The 20,840-nt window shown below is 41.0% G+C and overlaps 1 protein-coding gene across 1 annotated transcript in view; it reads right to left on the bottom strand.

The window, feature by feature from the left end:
* The window catches only part of CSMD1 (CUB and Sushi multiple domains 1), a 1,580,412-nt gene that overhangs the window by 963,260 nt on the left and 596,312 nt on the right, over nt 1–20,840 (bottom strand). The window contains exon 5 of the mRNA XM_040643176.1: nt 18,625–18,832. Within this exon, the coding sequence (XP_040499110.1) occupies nt 18,625–18,832 (208 nt within the window). The remainder of the gene's footprint in view (nt 1–18,624; nt 18,833–20,840) is intronic.

Here is a 20,840-nt window from a genome sequence, read left to right as displayed (position 1 = left end):
TAGGTAATTTGAGATTGAATTCCACACTCTCCTGTTCAGAACATTAAATATTTTTATTCCCGTGGGACCTAAGCATCTAGTCCCAGGTTAAATTTCATTTTCAAATAGCACTAAAAAAAACTTTGCCACTTTTCAAAGAAATTTGGAAACTTCCCTTTTCTGCTAATGAGAGTGTGGTAAATTGCCAATTTTTTTTTTTTTTTTTGCTATAGATGCCTGGAAATTAAAAATTAAATATTAATTTTGGTCTCTGCGATTCTATTAATCTCCATTTATAGTTAATTAATTCACTCCTCCTGGCTTTCATTTTCTATTTCATTATATTATTCTGCATGTGTTTTGTTCAAACAAGTCACTAGAAGGAATCTGTAAACACAAGTTATGAATAAATTTAATAAACAAAAGAATGGTAACTGACGTCTGGATCCACTGCACGCACATAATGGCAAAGAGAGCTCATGTGGACATCTATATCTTACTTGTTCATCTTATGTATAGCTTTTCCAAAAGACAGGGAGGGTACCGGAACAAATGCTAAACTAGGCAGCTGTAAATTTGAATTTTTATGCCAACCAGCTCCGTCATCAAATAACCGTTTACTAAGAAGCTCATGGGGAAAGCAACATGAGCGGCAACCTCTGCCCTCAAGAAAAGCTTCCTCTCTGGTGAAGAAACTGCTCGTCTCCAGCACAACTGCCTTTATCAAGGAGACCAAGTCTGCCCCTTGGGACTGCGGGGGGCCCAGAGTCCCACTCAAGTGGGAAATCACACCAGGGAGAGCTTCCGCTGCCCATAAACTCACATTCCCCGGGATGCTGACTGTTTACATGTTTCTCTCTTTACTTTGGTCTTTGTTTTCTAAGCACATATAATTTTTACCTCTCATTTATAAAATATTCATCATTCATAGATTTATTCACTTCATATTCTTTCTATTCACACTCTTGGAACCTACCTACCAATAAAGGCATTATTGCAAGAAACCCATGAATGTGTCTGTAAATTTAAATATTTCAACACACTCTCGAGTGCAGCATGCAACACACACATGCGAATTTGGCAAAGGGTTTGAAAAATAGAGATCCTCCTAGGGACTAATGAATAGATTTAGTCATATTTGTGGGGAAGTAATTTGAATGAAAAGTCGTCGGCAACACTCACCCTCTTTGCTGTGGTATTGAAATTACTCTTGCCCAGCTGGTCTCTAATTATCACTAATTGAACACTCTGATATTGGTGTAAAAGATGTATCCCAAGTATATTACATGAGTGCATTGCAGAGCTAATGCTTTTAGGGGGAAGCAGCTACCCGTTTTGGAGGCTCCATTATTTACTGAGGGCTGGTCTGCTCTTGGTACCTTCTCAGAGCTGTCATTAGCTTTAATGAAAGGAACACAATATGGGAGCTGCGAGTGGACAGGGAATCAGTGTTGTAATGTGCATTTGATTGCTAGCCACAGGTTCCACTGTTTTTAAACTGCCTCCTGGAAGCTTACTCTTTACGATGATTAGGAGATGAGAAAGAGACCCCCCCAAAAAATTGTGTGTAACACCTGGGCCCCAAGAAGTCTCTTCCAGATGTGCGCAGCAGTCTCTGAACAACAGTCACAGTAGACGGTTTGACTTCACCGATTTAAATATGGTGCCTTTGTCCCTCCTCAAATTGTAGAACTCTGGTCAGCTTTGAATACACACTCAGACACAGGCACAGCAAAATCTCAACAATTTATAGGATGTTTTAGGCCAGGAACTTTCAGGCATGCTCTTTCCTGGGAGCAGACGGTAAGTGTTCTAATGGGCCTGTATATCACATCAGAGGTGCCGGCCATGTATTATTTTATTCTGACTGCTACTGCAAGATGCAATGGAAATATTGATACAATTTTAAGGAAGCATCAGCTTGGCGGTCAAGGCTAATGGAAAAGTGAGCAGGAAAGGTGGTTACCCCATTTGTATTTAACTCACAGTGTAGGGTGTGTCTTATGGACTGAATGTGTGCTCCCCATTCATATGTGGAAGCCTAATGCCCAAAGTGATGCTGTTAGGGGTGGAGCCTTTGGGAGATGACAGAGGTCATGAGGGTGGCGCCATCCTCATTGGAGTAGTATCTTTATAAGTAGGAAAGATGAAGCTTCTCACCCCCACCTCAACCCCACCAACTCGGATGCTGGGAGAGAAGAGAGTCCTCTGCAAACCAGGAGGAGGGATTTCGCAGGAACCTAACTGGCCGGCACCCTGATCTCGGGCTTCCAGGCTCCAGAAGTGTGAGAAATAAATTTCTGTTGTTCATAAGCCTCCCGGTTTAGGGTGTTTTGTCATAGCAGTCTCAGCAGACTAAGACCCTGGAGAAAACTATCTAAATGTTAAGGCTGTTTGTATTACTGGCACTCTCATATAAACCTGGTAAACACAAAGGCACTCTCCAAAAAGACCATTTGCCTCTAATAATGTACCTATATCCTCAGCCAGAGTCAAAACAGCGAAATGCGGGAGAATGTTTCCAAGGTTTCTTATATGGTGTATTATCATAGGAATTCTTCAGCAGCATTTCACCCATAGGCGCATCAAAATCACATCTTCCATTCCCAATCCGTTGCTTTTCTCTATTGTCTCCTTTCCACATTTTTGAAATATAAAATTGGTTTCACCGTTCTATAGTGCCCTCCAGTTCATAAAGCATTTTCTAACATAAGGTTTAATGTCAACCTATTTAAGGACTGTAAGAGTTCTGCCTATCATCAAGTGTTGGCACAAGTGGGAACAGAAGCATCAGGGGGAACAGTGAGTACTCGGCACCCAAGCACATTTTCCTGCTATCTTAAGTTCTGCTTCTCTCTGCTTGGGTATGGTTTGCCGGTTGGTATGGTGGGTTCTCCTTTGGCTTTTTTGTATGATACTTTGATTGCAACAGTATCCTCTATCGTGTCATTCCCTTTGTTAGTTACTCCCCAGGATACCTTCCTTCTGCTCAGTTAATGCTAACGTCGTCCAGCCTTTTTTTCCCCCCACCCAAAGAAAAATTCACTTGTTTCTGGTTTTGTTTTGAATTGTTTTGTTTCCAAATTTGGATAACTTGGTAGCTTCTACTCTCCCTAGATTTTTCCCCCAAAGGACTGTGTGAGAAGGTGTGAAGGCCTGGTGAGCTCCCAGTCCCCTCCAGCGCAGGCAGGCTTCTCACCAGGACTGAAACTGTGAGCTCCTGACCCTGCCTGCTCCTGATCCCGAGGCCTCACAGCTGACCTCCCACAGCTATGCTGGCCCCTAGCTGGCTTCTCCGCAAATCCTTTTGTTTTCTGGTGTTGGTAGTCTTTCCAGGCTGAAACTCCCACAAAGGTTCCAAAACATCTCTGCCTTTTCCCTCTGGTTTTCCAATAAAAGACCACACCCTGCCCCTCAGCTGGGTCACACAACCTCCCACACCCAGGGCCCTTAACGTCAAAGTGCCCCACAGGCACACATGCCCATGTGGCTACTTTACTCCCATCACCCACTATTTGTGTGACACGATTCGCTGAAATGTCAAGAGACCATCCGACAGAAACCCGTGAACACTATGCCCTATGCACAGGTACCCCAAGAATATATAGAACCCACAACGTGTCTCCAGTGGAGATAACGCAGCATTCTTTACCTAAATCTTTCTCAACAACTTTCCACAACAGATGACTAAAATTTTACATTTTAAATTTGATAGATTAGACAAGCAATGTCCCCCTCAAATTGCCTTTTAGGGGTTCCATGCCACAACATCTTTGATTTGAAGAGTCCCCTAAATAAAGACTACTGGGGCATTCATGAAGTCATACATTCAGCAAACACGCAGCGAAGAACCTCTGAGCCCACACACACGCACTTGGCAAAGTAGGAAGAGCAGGAATCATCAGAGCCTTGCTCTTTGTGGGCCAGCAAGTTGCTGTGCGCTATGAAGGATACATTGATTTTATCTGCCAGGCGTCCTTGAATATAAAGCTAGTGAAAATTCACCACAATCCCTGCTGAAGTCTGAATGCTCAGATTTCAATCCTGGATCTGCTTTTATGGCTGGATGATATGGTGTGATTTATGTAATTTATATATATATATATAATGATTTATTTATTTATTGACAGAGAGAGAGAGACAGTGAGAAAGGGAACACAAGGGAACACAAGCAGGGGGAGTGGGAGAGGGAGAAGCAGGCTTCCTGCCGAGCCTGGAGTCCGATGCAGGGCTCCAGCCCAGGACCCTGGGATCATCATCTGAGCTGAAGGCAGACTCTTAAGGACTGAGCCAGATGCCCTGATTTACATAATCTCTTCTTGTCTTAGTTTTCTCATCTGCAAAATAGGGATCATAACTTCACAGGCATCAAGGGTAGTGGGTAGAATTAAATGTGCTAATATATGGGAAGCCCTTACAACAGTGCTTGGTACATAGAATCAATGCACAGATGTCCACTTTTTATTACTATTGCTATTATAAAACACTCTGTAAAGAGCAGAGTACTGATTCACCAAAAATTATTCGTACATCATTTAGATCTGGTATGTCCATTGAGAAGTGCACTTATTCAGAAGTACTATTTTAAAAAGGACTATCTGAAGGACAGCAAGGTGCTCTCCAGGGAGGTAAGAGCCCAGGACACAATGTTGGGATGTCTCTGAAGTTCCAGAGACAGAGAGAAGGTAAGGCACACCCAGCAGGAACTGAGTGAGGGAGAAGCTGAGGACAGCAGAACAGAGAAGGAGGATGGGGTAGAAGCCGGAGGATCACAGTGGCAACAGTGACAGTAGCTACCATTATTACAGCTCTCTCAGGGCCAAGTCCAGAGCTCGGCTATTAGCAGCCTTTCAAAACATGACCCACATGGTGAAACGATACCCCCAAAATCAGGGGCAAGCTTAACTTCAAATGCCAGATTGATGTCCTCACTAAAATTTCACGCATGCACCCAGCATACTGAGCCAAACTCTGATCCCCCGCCAAAGAGAAAATGTAGACTATGAATGAGTCTTTCTTTCCAATGTAGAAGGTCCAGTTTCAAAACACTTAGTACCTTTGGTAATAAGATGATACAGCTAGATAAAGAGATACATTAATATAGGTTTCTATAATGGAATATGGCATTAAACAATGACTAGGTCATTTTGAATCACAGCACTCATAAGTATGATATTTTGATTTTCAACAGGTACGTTAAGAAAAAAAATTAGCCAATATTTTGATTTTTAGGTTAATGTAAGAAAAGATATAGCTAGAGTTTGAATTGAACAAACTGTCAATCCTTTTTCAAAAATCACAGCATTTTCTTGGTTCAGGGCTCAGTGGGGTGGTACGCATGCTCAAGGACACAAATGTACCTGCATCGTGTGAGAGGGAATGGAAGGACCCCGATAGGCAAGGGAGGGAGGGGAGCAGGAGGAAGCCCAGAAGGAAGAAAAAGCATGAATATTTAGAAAATTATATTCTCTCTCTCTCAGCTTGTAGTTTAATTCAGAGAAAGCTGATAAAAATAACACAAATTAGAATTTGGTGATGATGGGGGAGGGGAGGAATAGCCAGATACAGGAATACTAACTGATCCCATAGGGTGTTGCTCTGACCAGTTTTTTATGACTATACCCATGTTCTCAGCTTTCAAAACATTGCAGCTTTTATGGTACTCAGGTGTGATCTGTATGAAAAATTACACCATAGATCCTGTGCTGCTCCAAACTTCGGGATGTGGCGTGATGGATGCAAATGGAACTTTCCTTGTCCCTTCTCACAGCTGGTGGCAAATGAGAAGGTACCAAAGAAGCACTGATGTGTTATAAATTAAAGTCCCATTTTATGCTTTAGGATATTCCCCCATCGTCAACAAGGCACATTTGCCGAGAATAAATGGTTTTTTAAGTAGGCATATCTGTTTCCATTCATTAGGATTACATTTTATACTACTTTTTTCTTTTTTTATTAGCAAATATATGCATAACTACCTTCTTGTTGTGTCTAACACACACACACACACGCAATCACACACTTTTGAATAGAATCACTGCTTAAATACTGTCCATTAGCAATATGTTGACAGTTGAAGAAAATGTGCACATAATTCTACTTACTTGCTTGCTCTTCTTTTGAATATTAACAGTTTCCCTGTGTTGGGCAGTGGCCACCTTCTAGTATTTGAAGCTGTAGGGGAACGAAATTTGTGATCCCAAAATGCATGTCTTTGGCATGTGGATTATTTTATGGTGATTATTTCTTTAAATATTTTATTTATTTATTTATTTGAGAGAGAGAGAACACAAGCGGGAGATTGGGGGGAGGGAGAAGTAGGCTACCCACTGAGCAGGAAGCCCAACATGGGCTCAATCCCAGCACCCTGCAATCATGACCTGAGCTGAAGGCAGATGCTTAACTAACTGAGCCACCCAGGTGCCCTTAAATCCTCTCTCTGTTCCTCTGTTTCTGTGTGGCCCAGCAAGCATCTGTTTAACAAACATGAACTCTCTCCATCCTTCCTGTGAATTGCATTTTTTTTCCTTTGAAACCCTAGACCCCTAACCTTTACCCTTAGTCCATAATAAAATACATATCTCATTATGCCTGTTTTTGGAACATCTTATATTTATGTGGATTCATCATATATAAGTAATTAAATTTTATTTTCTCCTGTTAATCTGTCTCCTGTCAATTTATTTTTAAGACCAGACAGAAGAATCTTGAAGGGTAGAGAAAAATTATTTCTCCCCAACAAAGTTCTTTACAAAACTAATCTATACACTCATAAAAGCTGCACAAGGTAGATATTAGCATTCTTACCACATACACTTTCCAAATGCTGAGAGTTTTCCCTGGGTCTGTCTGGCCACTAAATAATTTTTCCTTTCCAACTTATCATGCTTTCCTGCTTTGAACATTTCAAATCCCTCTGCATTAACTGGATGATTTTTTTTTTTTTTTCTTTTTACTAGCTCTAGTCTGAAAGTGTCCCTTGTTATATCCTTAATCCAGGTTAATGCAGAACTTCACTCTGGTTCTTTGCTGTTTCTTGAAGTTCTGATTGTTCTCCTACTTCCTTATACGAAGAGGCCGCCCTGAAATCCAGGATCGCACTGCTGGGAGCTATAAGCTGAAATGAACAGGGTCCCTCAGGTCATTTGGGACCCACTGCCGTAGAAGATCTTCCAAGAGCACTTCCTTTTTTTTTTTTTTTTTTTTAATTTATTTATGTGACAGAGAGACAGCCAGCGAGAGAGGGAACACAGCAGGGGGAGTGGGAGAGGAAGAAGCAGGCTCCCAGCAGAGGAGCCCGATGTGGGGCTCGATCCCATAACGCCGGGATCATGCCCTGAGCCAAAGGCAGACGCTTAACAACTGCGCTACCCAGGCGCCCCAAGAGCACTTCCATTTTAAACCAGGCAGTGCTCTGTGGTGGCAGGAAGAGGGGTGAGCAGAGGAAGGGCAGCCAAGACCTCCATAACTGCCCCTGCTCTAGCTATGAACATCAAGCTTTCTACATGCATCACCCACATGGTTCTAAAAAGTTCAGTTACCTCAAACTCTTCCAGAGTGCTGATTAAAATAGACATTGTTGGACACACCCAGACATCCCCAGTCAAACTTCACAGCCATGAGTCCAGGACATCTGGGCTGTTAACAAGTTCCTAGCATAAGCGGAAAGTTGAAATAGCTCTGCACAGCCATTTGCAAAGTCCAGCATCCGACTTTACTGGCTCCCGACAGCACCATCTCTTTCCTTTGTCTTTCTGATTCTGTAACCACACGGTCTGATAAATTCTACGTGTCTTAGTCACACATATTTGTAACTATTTATTATCTTTCCTTTCTTTTTTTTCCAATCCATCCAACATACCAAAATCATCTTCATTTTCCTGAAGCATTATTTTCTATCAGCAGATATTAGGAACACAAAGAACATTTTATCGAGAAAAAATAGAGCTTGCCATAAAAAATGAAGTTATTTGATGTCGTTCCATCAAAAACAATGGGTTCCTTTCTTTCATATCACCTGAATATTTCTTGTGCTTCCCCACATCTGTACTTTTTATGTTATGCATCCAGTGCCTAAAACACCCACACACATTTTCTATCCAGACCCTTTCTACTCTCAGGGTGCATGTCAAATATCAACTTTTCTGTGAAATATTCTTTGATGACCTCACTAGGGAATTGCTTCTGTCCTCAAGATCTGACAACATCTCGTTACCTCCACTGCTGATTTGTCATTTTTCATACACAGCATGAAGATCACTAATGGATACAGTTTATCAGGCACCTCTGTACTAGGTACAGTGATAGATCCTGACCTGTATTTTAACCTTCACCCAGCAAGATAAGTATCATTAACCTCATATAGTCAGGACACAAAAATTGGGAGTCTGAATAAGTAACCCAAATCACCCAACTCCAAGGGAAAGGGCACAGTGGTTAACCTATCACCTCTCTTCATCCAAGGCCAGCTCTCTTTTGAGGAGAAGAGCTCAGCTGTTAAGGATTACCAGGGCTTTCCTGGCAGCACAGAAGAGAAGCCTTTCTAGACAGAGGAAATGGACTAGAGCCATAGTGCAGGGAAACAGTATGCTGAATCAAGTCCCTCTCAGCTTAAGTGCAAAATGCAAGGTAAATGCCTACAGAGCTCAGGTCAGGCCAGTGTCTGCACCACATCAAGAGGCACAGCCTTATTCAGACTCACATTCCCACATGTTAACCTACATCCCTCCAAAAAGAAAGGCTTCATGGTCAAATACATTTGGTGAATGCAGTGCCCTCTACCATCTTCAAGTCACAACAGCCAGTGGGATATCAAAAGCAGAAATCTAAGAAACCATTAGTCCAGAGGAGATAGACACCCCCCCCACACACACGTGTTCACTGCACCATTATTCACAACAGCCAAAACAAACTAAGTGTGCATCAACAGAGGAGTGGATTTTTTTAAATGTGGTTTATGCATATAATGGAATATTATCCAGACTTAAAAAAGACAGAAATCCTGCCATTTGTGCCAATCGGGATGGCCCCCGAGGGCATCATGCTAAGTAACATGTCAGGCAGAGAAAGACAAATACTGTATGGTCTCACTTATATGTGAAATCTAAACAAAACAAGGTTGAACTCCTAAAGCAGCGATGGGATGGTAGTTTCTGGGGGTTGGGGGACAATAGGGAGATGTTGGTCAAAGGATACAGAGTTTTGGTGATAAGATGAGTAAATTCTGAGGCTGTAGTGTACAATAAAGTATATTCCACCATTGAAAGTCCATTGGCTATGACTCTACTCCTCTTATTGTCAACTGTGCGTCATCCACATGCCGTGCATCCCCATTTCTTATCTGGTTCATGGAACGGAAGCCTCTATATCACCTGCAAGCTTGCCGTAAATTAAGAATCTCACCTACCCCAAATCTACTGAATCACAACCCATGTTTTAAGAAGATTCCAGCTGACCCCTGCACACACTGAAATTGGAGAAGCGCTAGACTAGCACCTGTCATGATCTCTGGCTCATGCTTGTACTCAAACAGCACTTGCTAAATAGATGTATCTGCACTTTAGTATAAATTCTACGGTTCCCACATTTTGTTTTTTACTAAGTTGTATGCCATTAACAATATCTGATCTGGACACACATAACAGTTGGATTTCCAAGAAATTGAATGGTGTATATAACTGATATCCCTGAATATTAAAAATGATTTACTGTGGTCAAATACATTGTCGAAATAAAAAGGGGTCAGTATTTTGGTTCTAACTTTCCTTTGAAGGCAATATGATTACCGTGGCTCTTATTATCACAGAGATTTGTAGCAGAGATAAGACATAGGTTTTAAAAGTCCATCACAGAGGAAAGAGCAATTTTCTAATTTAAACATTTGAAACTTATTTAATGAAAATAGCCTTTTAAATGAAGAACAAGTTAGAAACTAAACTGTGTTTAAAAAACAAGATTTTTGCTTCGAAAGATGGTTGCTGTGTTCTAAGTTAGAAATCTGAACTTTCCACGGGACTGTTTCTTAGGGCAATAAACATGCAGCTAGTTACAGAAATCCCTGTGTGTTGCAGGCATTGTGCTGAGGGCTCTACAAATATTCTCTCATTTGCTCCATTTAACAAGCCTCCGAGGGCCTGTCTTGATCATTTCCATCCTACCGACAGGGAAGTGGGACTTGCGGAGAGCAAATCTGCTCTAGGTCATCAAGCTCATAAGTTGCAAAACAGAGACTGGAGCCCGAGTCTGATTTACACCGAGATCGGAATCCATAGTCTTGGTTTGGTGACTTTTCTGTCCTGCCTTCTTATAAAAAGAAAGGTGGAATGAAAGAAGGCGTTGCCCCCCATGGCCCCAGCTTCACAGTAAGGGAGAACCAGCTCCAGAGCAGACAGAAGACCTAGCTTCTCGCCTAACCAACCAATTGTGCGCTTAGGGCAGGCACTTGATATTTTAGGATGCAGCTTTCCTTTCCACACAATAAAGTGACAGCATTAGATTTCTCCTGTTCCAGCTACACTACAATTTACAATGCATGAAAACCAAAACGTGCAAGATGTATATATTTATTAATAATTGATACTATAATTCCCTGAAGGGTTTCAAATCAGAATAACTTGGGTGCTTTTATTTATTAAAGTCAAAAGATAGGAAATGTTAGCATTTGCAGCAGCTGCTCACTGAAAGAGCTTATCAGGCTTGCATGGCATGTACCGGTAGGATGAATCCTAAGCAATAAAAGGTCACATTTGTTGGAGAAGTATTGGATTGCACAAAATCACCTTATTCTCCTAACCAGTCCTCCATGAAATTATACAGACTCTATTTTAAGAAGAGAGAAATTAGATATTCAAAGTTTTGAGAGAAACTTTAAATGGAGATATCAAAATATATAATTGGAACACCGTGAGGTACAAATTGACTGAGCTGGGCTAGTAAATGAAAGTCCACAAGGATTATTGGAGAATAAGTGAAACAGAGTTGGCACAATGGCCCCAATGAAAGGCAGTGTGTTTTTAAGAGGCAAATTTATTTAAAAACATGAATTTAATTGTGCTGCTTTGGTTTCCTAGACGAAAGACCACACACAAAAAGACAGACCTATGACTACAAAAAACATATGCATTGTATTTTGCGAAATGAATGCAAATCTCTAAAGGGGAAAAGTTTTCCCATTGCCTTCGACATAAATAATTAATAGGAAATGTATTTTTCAATAAAATGAGGGCAAGTAGTTGGGGTTTCCCATGACGAGAGCCCTATGACAACAAAGTCGCGGGTTCTGCGATGTGGTATGTGCCCTGATTGTGACACTCAGGGACTCTCCCCTGGCTCATGATCCATTTTCCCAATGGCTTCCAGCTTCAGGGAGCAGAAATATTTTATTTTTCTCTTTTTTGTTATCCCTTAGTCTGATCACTGTGCATGCAGTCCTAGGAGAGAATACTGCTTTTTATCCATGACTACCACTATTAAATAAACTATATAAATTTTCTCTATTTAAAATATTAATGGAAGTGGGTAATTTTTTAACTTCCTCAGTTTTCTACTTCTGAAATACTGGATATTGATTTCAGCCCAAATGAAAGTTACCAAAGACACACTATGAGGATGATATTTCAGATAAGTGAAGAAATTGCCAAGTCTGACCTAATTCTCGGCAGTGAAAACAGTGGGATGGTGCATGCTGAATCTGTTACACATGGGAGGAGAGTGCACGGCTTGGAACCCCTCACCTCCAGTGCATTTGCCTGCTACTGAATCTAGGACACACAGCTGGAAGACTGAAAATAAGGCAGAAACTTTCTGTGGCCCCATCAGAGAGCGCCTCCTGCTTCCCTCCTCGAGGTGGATTCCAACATCCAAGACCCTCGAGCATCTGCTGCAGAGGGTGTGTCTCAGGGAAGCAGGGGGGGTGGGGGGCGGTCAGTGCCTTCAAAAATCACACCTACTGGAACCTTTGCAAACACAGCCAGCCTGTCTTGCTCAGCCTGTAGGCCAGCAACATTATTTCCAGAGATTCCCTTGCTGCCAAAGTGTCCCAGGGCAGTGGGCTGCCGATGGGAGGAATGGAGTAGAAACTGGTTTCACCGCAGGCATTGTGGGGGGGTGTCCCCCAGTCTCAGGAAAAATAAGTATTGTTTGGATGATACAAGCAAAAGAATATCATAGATCAAGTTAGAAAATCTCCATTCTATAGAATTAGCTTTTATCAAATACATTTTCCCTTATTACTCTTTGGAGTTTTGGGGTGGCGGCAACACCAGCTTGGGACGATCTGAGCTGGCTGTTCCTTTCCCCACCTACCTGCAACTGAAAGGAGTTATAATATTTACACTATTAGGCCATATCTTTAGGATAACTTCAGACCTGTCATTTATGTCCCCTGTTAGAAGCCTTCATAATACCCGCGATTATATTTGTACCCAAAAGTATATATAACAAGGAGTACATTAAGATTTATTTATTACCTGGCTATCTAGTTAATAACACACACACACAAAAGGAAACTTCGGAAGCATATTTCATGGTGACGACGGCACCAAGTAATGGGGCTCACTGTGGATTTGAAGTAGCCTCACGCTCCCCCGTGGAGATGTGCTGGTATTGGAGTATAAGCATACTGCTCTTATTTTCCTGGTTGAAAGTCAGTAAAGAAGTACCACCTTGACATATGTAAATAAAGGAGGAAATATGGCTTGGGACTCTCTCTGTTTAAATCCCCCCTCTGCCACCCAATAGCTGCACGGGAAGATACTGAACTCCACTGGTTTGGTTTTTCTCCTCTCTAACGGAGATGGTAGTATCTCTAAGTAGTGGCTTTTGTTTGTACTTGCCTGGTACATACCAAATAATCAATGAGTATTATCGTTCAGTGTAGCGTTTATAAAAATACATTACTCAAATATATTTTTGTAAACATATTTTGATTTAAAAAAAGGTTTAGGAATAAGACTAAAATGATATCATGTTACTTATGTCCTTAGACTCTTGGCCAGTGTGTAGAAGATCAAGAAAAGACGAAATTCTTATTATATATATATGTGTGTGTGTATGTATGTATGTATATATACACAAACACACGTATACATGTAAATATACATATATACACAAACACAATACACAGAAATTCACACATGTATACATATACATATTTGTTTCTTATTTATGTTATGCTTGCTTCCATAAAAATGCTGAAATGCATATATTACAATATCTTTGTGAAATAGGATTACTGAATTTAACTTACAAATGGAAAACGTGAAATAAAGAAACCCAGTTATTTCTACTAGTGGGGATGGGGCATTGCTATATAGTCTCCATATTCCTGAATGATGCCTTTCCAAAATAATGTGACCAGAGTGAATTGCTGACATGAGGGAGGTCAAGGTCATGAAAACAGAAAAACTGAAAACAGTCACAGGTTGGAGGAGGCCAAAGAGGCACACCTCAGTGCTGGGTAGTTCCCTGGACTGACTCCAGGAATAGAACAGGAACACCAGGAGGACGGCCGGAAAAACTCAAATCAGTTCTGTACATTAGTTATACCTTGGTTTGTGTATTTAGACTATGGTTGTGTAATACTTAGCTTTGGAGGAGGCTGGGTTCAGGGTGTGCAGCGACTCTCTGAGCTAGCTTTGCAAATTCTCTGTAAAATGATTTCAAAATGAGCAGTTAAAAAATAAAATAAGGAGAGAGGGGAAAGGTCCTTCCTTTTCTTCTACCTTGGGCAGGAAAATGGAAGGGTTCCTTCCAGGGAATCTGTCACTCTGTGTATGCCTCCGTAATCCTTCCTCATTAGCAATTAAATATGCACCAAGTCACTTCTCAATTAAGTGACAAGTTGGATAAACATTGTAGGTGTTAATTGACCCTTCAAGGGTTCTTTGAAGCTCACTGAGCTTCTCCAAGTTCTTTGAAGTTTTGTTTTGGCTTTAGCAAGTCATTGATTAGATTGTTTTAAGAGTGAGATTATGCTTCATTAATGGGAACAAAGTAAAGTGCGGTTACAAAACTTTTTTGGTCCGCTCAAAGTGTTATCTTGCACAAATCAGATAGACAAAGGGGTAGAGATATACCGGTTAGTGAATGATTGAACTGAAACCTTAAATGAATCATAAAGTAACAGATGTGCTATTGATAGAACAAGGGTCTAATCCAAAGCAGCCCAGAAGCACCCTTGCATCTGTCCCCGAGGACATCTTCCAGGGGAGGAGGTCGCACAGACTGCTTCACCTGTAGGACTCCTGTAAGTGGGGGGCCATCCATAGGGCGCTCTGAGCCGTAGGTTAACTGAATGTCGATTCAGTTATTGGTGTGGGATTTTCGTGCGGAGGCGTGTACCTGAGCACATGCGCCAGGGACGCAAATATGTGCTAGCGTGAAACAGGGATGTGTTCAGAGAGGCAAACTGCCGGATGCAGGGGTGGGGCACGGCAGGCTGCACGTGCTCTGGCAAGCCTTGAAGGACACGCTAAGGCATGTGGGTTTCACTCTGATGGCCTGAGGCTCAGTCACTGAAGATTCTGGACAAACGGATGCATTTCACCATGTTTTGGGATGGTTCTTAAATGCGTTTACTGTTCTCTTTCCTTTCCTCCTCTACCCTATGCTACCTGTCATACATGGGGATGAATAAATTATTCTCATTGTACAAGTGCCTATGTGAAAGATAGTAAATGCTCCATTAGTTGTCTCCTGTTGAGACTATCTGTTCCTAGCCCCTTTAACCGCCACGTCTTAATTTAGAAGCCACCGTAGGTTAACTCCGAAACAAAATCAATTTTCTTTCTTCTTGATATTTCCAGAGTTAGGAACTATACGCTACATCATCAAATCACTTCAGAAAGAAAGAATAGTTGGCAAGCTTCACTGCTAACCACGTTTTTAATTATAAGAAAAATCATAAGTACTAGACCATGTTGCAAAGAGAATTAGAAATGGCAGCTCTCTGTTAAAGTAGGGTATTGAGAGGAAGCCAGCCTGTATAAAATTAGAATCTAACTAGTAAAAATAAAATAATAATAAATAATTCAGCCTTATCTAATATATATATGTTAGCTATAACATATATACTAAATATATATATGTGTGTGTATGTGTGTGTGTGTGTGTGTGTGTGTGTATATATATATATATATATATATATATATATAGTAGATTAGGTTTAAATCACACACCCTCCACATTAAATATATGCATAATTTGGGCACATTACATCATTCACCACATTTAGACTGTTCCACGGTAGTCATGGCAACCCTTACATAAAACATAGCTGAGTTGGTAATTTCACTCCAAATTCAATGAAAATAAGGCTAATCCTATTATTGTTCTTAACAATTTTCCAAGTAGCTTCTTCTGAGAGTGTCCTTGCTGGTATTTTACGTCTTTAAAAACAGATGATTGGAAAATTATACTTTTGTTCACTGCACGTTCAGCCTTCCGCACCCACCGTCTCTGCTCCGTGACCTTGCGCTCGAGGGGGGGCACATACACCTGCACTGTCCTTAGGATCTTCCTTCAAGTGGAGGGATAATAAATCTTTTAAATATGCCAATTTGAACCATTTAACATTTCAGAGACTGTCAGTCCAAAATTACAGTAAAATAATAGTCTTTTATAAGATAAGCCATATTATGCATTTGCAGAAGTCTTAAAAGGGTACTTCAAGTGACTATTTTGTATTCTAAATGTGCTCATGTATGTTACAATAGCAATTTAGGAAATCCATGTACTCCTCTGTAGTCTCCACTGAAGAGTAATTGAAAGATGAGAATTCCACTTAAGAGTGATCCCACGGCCATGTCAAGATAGTTCTTTTATAATTATGATAAACGCCAAATGTCACCCCAAATGCTCTGGCTGCCCTGACTCTCTATTGATGCAGCACAAGTGTGAAATTGCTTCTCTGTTGGTTCTCGTCCCCTGCCGTAGTAACCTGTTCAAGGTTTTAGGATACAACCTACAGTCCTGAAATAGAGAAAAGGTAATTTTGCAACACGGCATTAAGTCCAGACCTGCACTGTCCTATTGCCGGGATTGCAGTGGAGCGAAAAGGAAATGTAATTTGGAGTCAGAGGGTTTGAGCTTGAGTTCTCGCTCTGCCATGTTCTCCTTGAGCCTTGCTCTCAGCTTTTTCATCAATAAAAGCTAGATAATACTAACAAGTACCACCCAGGGCTTTTGTGCCAAGCCACTAGAACAATACAAATCATCCTACGAATACAGTTATGAGCACAGCTCTCTAATAATAGCCACTGACAGAAAAAGCATGTTGATCCAATGGGCCACCCCATTCATTGGACTGGAAGGAACACAGACAGGGTCAAAGTTCCCGCCAAGAACTTTCCCAACGACTGCCAATTATATTTTTTTCCAATTTGTTCACAGATCATCAATCTTGGTGCCCTGGCAAATACCTAGATATATTTCAGAGAGCTGGAAAATATCTTCTAGCCTGAATCCAGACACCAAGAAGATGGGCCAATCTCCTGGCCGCCATGCCAACTCTCGCTCTGACAATGATTAGGAATTGTTGCCATCAGGCTCCACAGGAGGTGTCCCCACTTGACATTTCAGACAGAATTCAATTTTAGCTCATCTGTGACCCCATCCTCACACACTTTTCGGAGTCTGGTATTGAAGTAGCTGGGGACAAGTACCAGGGGAACAACACAGAGATTCGGCAGAGAGGAGAAGAGTGTGTGAGAGAAACTGATAGAGATAAGCAAAGAAAAAATGAACAAGGAGTCATACGACATCCTCCAGCTCCTGCTGCCATCTTTTACAAAACATGAAACGAACGAGCTTTTGCCTTTCAGTGGTAAGTCACAGTGTGTTCGTATGAGCCAGAAACCCTTTTGGAAAGTTGTGTCTCCTTCTGATTTCACATGCCCTATTTTTATTTCAGACCTTGACACAGACATCTGCACCTCCACGTTTCCTCTTACGTAAACGAAGTCTGTTTGGCAAAAGCTGTCCCGACCATGAGTTCTAAAGTTATTGTCAAAGATGCCTCACTTTTTTCGTCTCTTTCCTAGCCTCACATCTTAGCAGCAATGTGGTTGGTCCATACCCACGATTTCTAGACTCTGTCATAAATAAGACCTTTTCCATTAATCATATAGTTTCTGAGAATCACTCACTGTATATTTTCTATTGCAATCCAAACAATTCCGTTTTAAAGCTAGAAGTGTTACATCCCTGAATTTCTTATAGTGACTGACAGAGAGTATGTACGCAATAGATATTTAATGAATGAACTTAAAAGTTGATTTAGTAGCTCCCCTATGTTATATAAACCGTTATGTGATTTGTCCAAGGTCACAAGGCAGAACTTGGCAGAACTTAGAGGAGAACCCAGGACATCCAGCTTTACGTTTACAACTTGTTTCCACTAACTCTGATGTTACACAGAGTGAGTCAGATACTCTCAACAAATTCTTGAGTGTTGAAAATTGTGTAATACAAAATAAACAAACAGGTAAACTTGCTCAGTCTAAGCGTATTGCTTCAGATGACGCAAATATAAAGCAAAGAGCGAGAAGCAGTGGCTATTTTTCTCTTAATTGAGGTAACATCTAATATAATCACAACATAACTAAAGTAAGGAAAAGATTCTACCCATTAATATGAACCTCTGCTTTGTGTCTTGATCCTTAGAAAATAAATTTCCATTTCAATAATTGGTTTAAGGCAGGCGGTCTAATTTTATAACATGTTTCAGGTTTGATATTTTTTTTATCCTTTAGCCTTTATCCTGAAATGCAAACTCAAACCCATCGAAATCTTCACAATCACTCATTTCATATTCTCCTCTACCAATGCATACATGGCTAACATCTCCTCTGAATTACACCTAATGTAAACACACATATATTTAGCTTACCACTAGCTTACCATTCAAAATCTGAAGCAGAGAACTGGTAGGACTTTTAAAATACTAAGAAGTGAAATAACTAAAACAAAGCCAGTTCAATTCACAACAAATAACATGATTTGAGATATAAAGTCCTCAGACATCTATTCTTCGAATTCTCCCTCTTAACAGACACAATTAATGCTGCTCTTGCCACCAAGACATAGATCTAAATCCACTACTGATTAGACCCACTTTTCTTCTGTCTCTACTAGCACACACGCCAGAGAAGTGATCCTCAATTTTCTATCCATGTTGGATCAGTATTTATGGTTTGCCTCGGACCCTCACAGGTGCAGCGTCCTCAGGGAGGAAAATTAATACGCTATCCTGTATCTGCAGCAGCCTAGACACACGATTGGTAACACAGCATTTTCAAAGTGCCATAGTCTAAAAATATCTGCTTGCATTGAATCAGCTCCAGAGCAAATCCGAAAATTAACTTAGCCGGCTCAGTTACCATCTCTGTGTTGCTTTACAAGAGTCCAAAACGAGGGCATGTGAAGTGCCTGTGCCCATGTGCAGATAACTTCCCCAGCTCCAAAGACCAGCACAAAGATATCTTGGACGTGTGAAATTAGTCACAATATAAACAACCTTGTTAGTGGTCAAAATAGCAAAGCAAGAAACGGATACTTACTTACCTTTGCCAATGAATCTCAAAAGGCAGCCAGCTACAAAGCCTATTGTTGGATGTGGGGGAAACACGTTTCTTCCCCAGCACTTACCATATAGATGGTGCTTCTGTTCCACTGATCTCTAAGAAATCGTATCCTTCCTCTAGTTGAAAGTCGGTGAAGACTAAGGCGATGGTGTCCCCCGGCTCAGCCAGGATGGTCCAGGTGCAGTCGGCATTGTTCCCGTACTCTGAGGGGAAGTGGGGGCTGGAGATGGTGCTGCTGGTTCCCCGCAGGGTCCCTCCACAGGCGCCCTCGGCTGGAAGGAGCAGAAACAAAAGGCAATCAGGTTTCCAGACAGCCTCCAACACAAGTGCAACTACAGAGAACCCCTCTTGACCAGTAACCGATAGTTTCTGAACTCAAAATTGATATTCTCACTATGACAAAGGTTTTCTTCTGATTTATCAATTTAGTTCTGCGGAAAAACTTACAAAAGTCTAAACAATTACACTGCATTATTAGCTGAATTTTCACTATAGAAGAGAGAGAAATCGTGGCTTTTCTAACATCTGGACTGTGTATTGCCATAGATCTGACATTCACAGACAGCTTAACAAAATTTTCAAAGATTTTCTCTGAATCTTACAAGATGGAGGTAATTCAGAAACATCTCGAGATTTAAATGTAGCCATCTTTTGTTAATTCACTGATACCTGGCTTTGAAAATACAGTGCTCTTAAAAGTAGTCATCACCCTATTTTTTTTCTATAGAGTTTGGAATGTATATTTGGTTTTGAATTTCAGATAAGTTCTTGACTAATATGATAACAGAGACACATCAATTCATAAAAACCTTCTGAGTGGGAAATAGCTGCATGAAAAACTTAAAGTGGAATAACTTGGAAAGTGGCAACTAAAAGGTCAGGGATGCCAAAACGCATTGAAAATATAAATTAGCATTAAAATATTAGCTTGAGGAGAAGCAGATCTTGCAGAGTTTTCCATAGAGTAAAACATACATATTAGTGACTTTATATCCTCTATTACAAAACGCTATGTACATAGGAAACTGTAACACAGGTAAATAAGTAAATTACTTATTTTAAGATCTGTCTATGGGTATCCTTCTTTCTTCCCCCCTCCTTCCTTTTTTCCCATCGGATAATTTCTACCCTAAGAGCGTATTTAACTTTTATGGGTGTTGGTGTTGCAACAGGAGTGATGTATGAAGTCAGCCTGTCGCCAAGTTGGGGGAATTTGCCTTTATTTTATTTATTTATTTTTAAAGATTTTATTTATTTATTTGAGAGAGAGAGAGATAGAGACAGCCAGCGAGAGAGGGAACACAGCAGGGGGAGTGGGAGAGGAAGAAGCAGGCTCCCATTGCAGGAGCCTGATGTGGGGCTCGATCCCAGAACGCCGGGATCACGCCCTGAGCCAAAGGCAGCCGCTTAACCGCTGTGCCACCCAGGCGCCCCGGGAATTTGCCTTTAGCAGCTTCTGTGAAGGGACAAGATCAAGCGGGACAAATATTTACATTGGCTACTAATAAAGCGACTGAGTATGCAAACTATATTGTTCACTTACTATACTGACCCCTCTGTGGTAATATAGTTTTTCATAAATGAACTTATCATATATACATGTAAGATCGTTAATACACATAGTGCAATTCTAGTTAATACATTGGTTTTACTTCTCTAACTGTATCATATGCTGCAAAAGTCACCTCAGTATAACACAAAAGAGTTACAGCACTCTTACATAAAAAGATAAAATATCATAAATGAGTGGATTTAAAAGTTATCAAATCCAGTGCTGTGACTGGCTGATGGCATGAAAGGCATTAATTTAACTACGATAGTCGAGACTGCATAAATGCTTTGTAATTCAACTCGGTGGCGAACAGCCCCCCCTTCCAAAGTGACACAGCGGGGGAAAACTCATATCAAACCATACCGAGTTTTTGAAATGGTGTCCTAAACACTGGAGCACTATGTATGATTTAAAAGACTTTCAAACAGGTGTATTTATACGTATAACATAATAGAAATATAGAACGAGAGTGAATAGAAAGAAGCATGCTAGTTTCCTCTGGGAAAGTACGTTGGCAACCTTCTCCAGACAGAAGTGATACTGCACCAGTCGGACAAGAGCAGACACCAGCAGACACACAGCGGGTGTCAGCAATAGGCCTACAGCTGGGCTCTGGAGCCCCCCCTCTGGGCCTCTAATCCTCTAGTTGTTTCCCTGTTGGAGAGTCTGATGAGCTGTAGAAAGTCTATGAAGCTGGAGTGACATGGTTGCCCTATGGACTCCAGGAA

Source organism: Ursus maritimus, unplaced genomic scaffold (genome assembly GCF_017311325.1).
Source record: "Ursus maritimus isolate PB19 unplaced genomic scaffold, ASM1731132v1 scaffold_28, whole genome shotgun sequence".
In the NCBI taxonomy this organism is placed as follows: Eukaryota; Metazoa; Chordata; class Mammalia; order Carnivora; family Ursidae; genus Ursus; species Ursus maritimus.
This window is presented reverse-complemented; position numbering and strand designations above follow the sequence as displayed.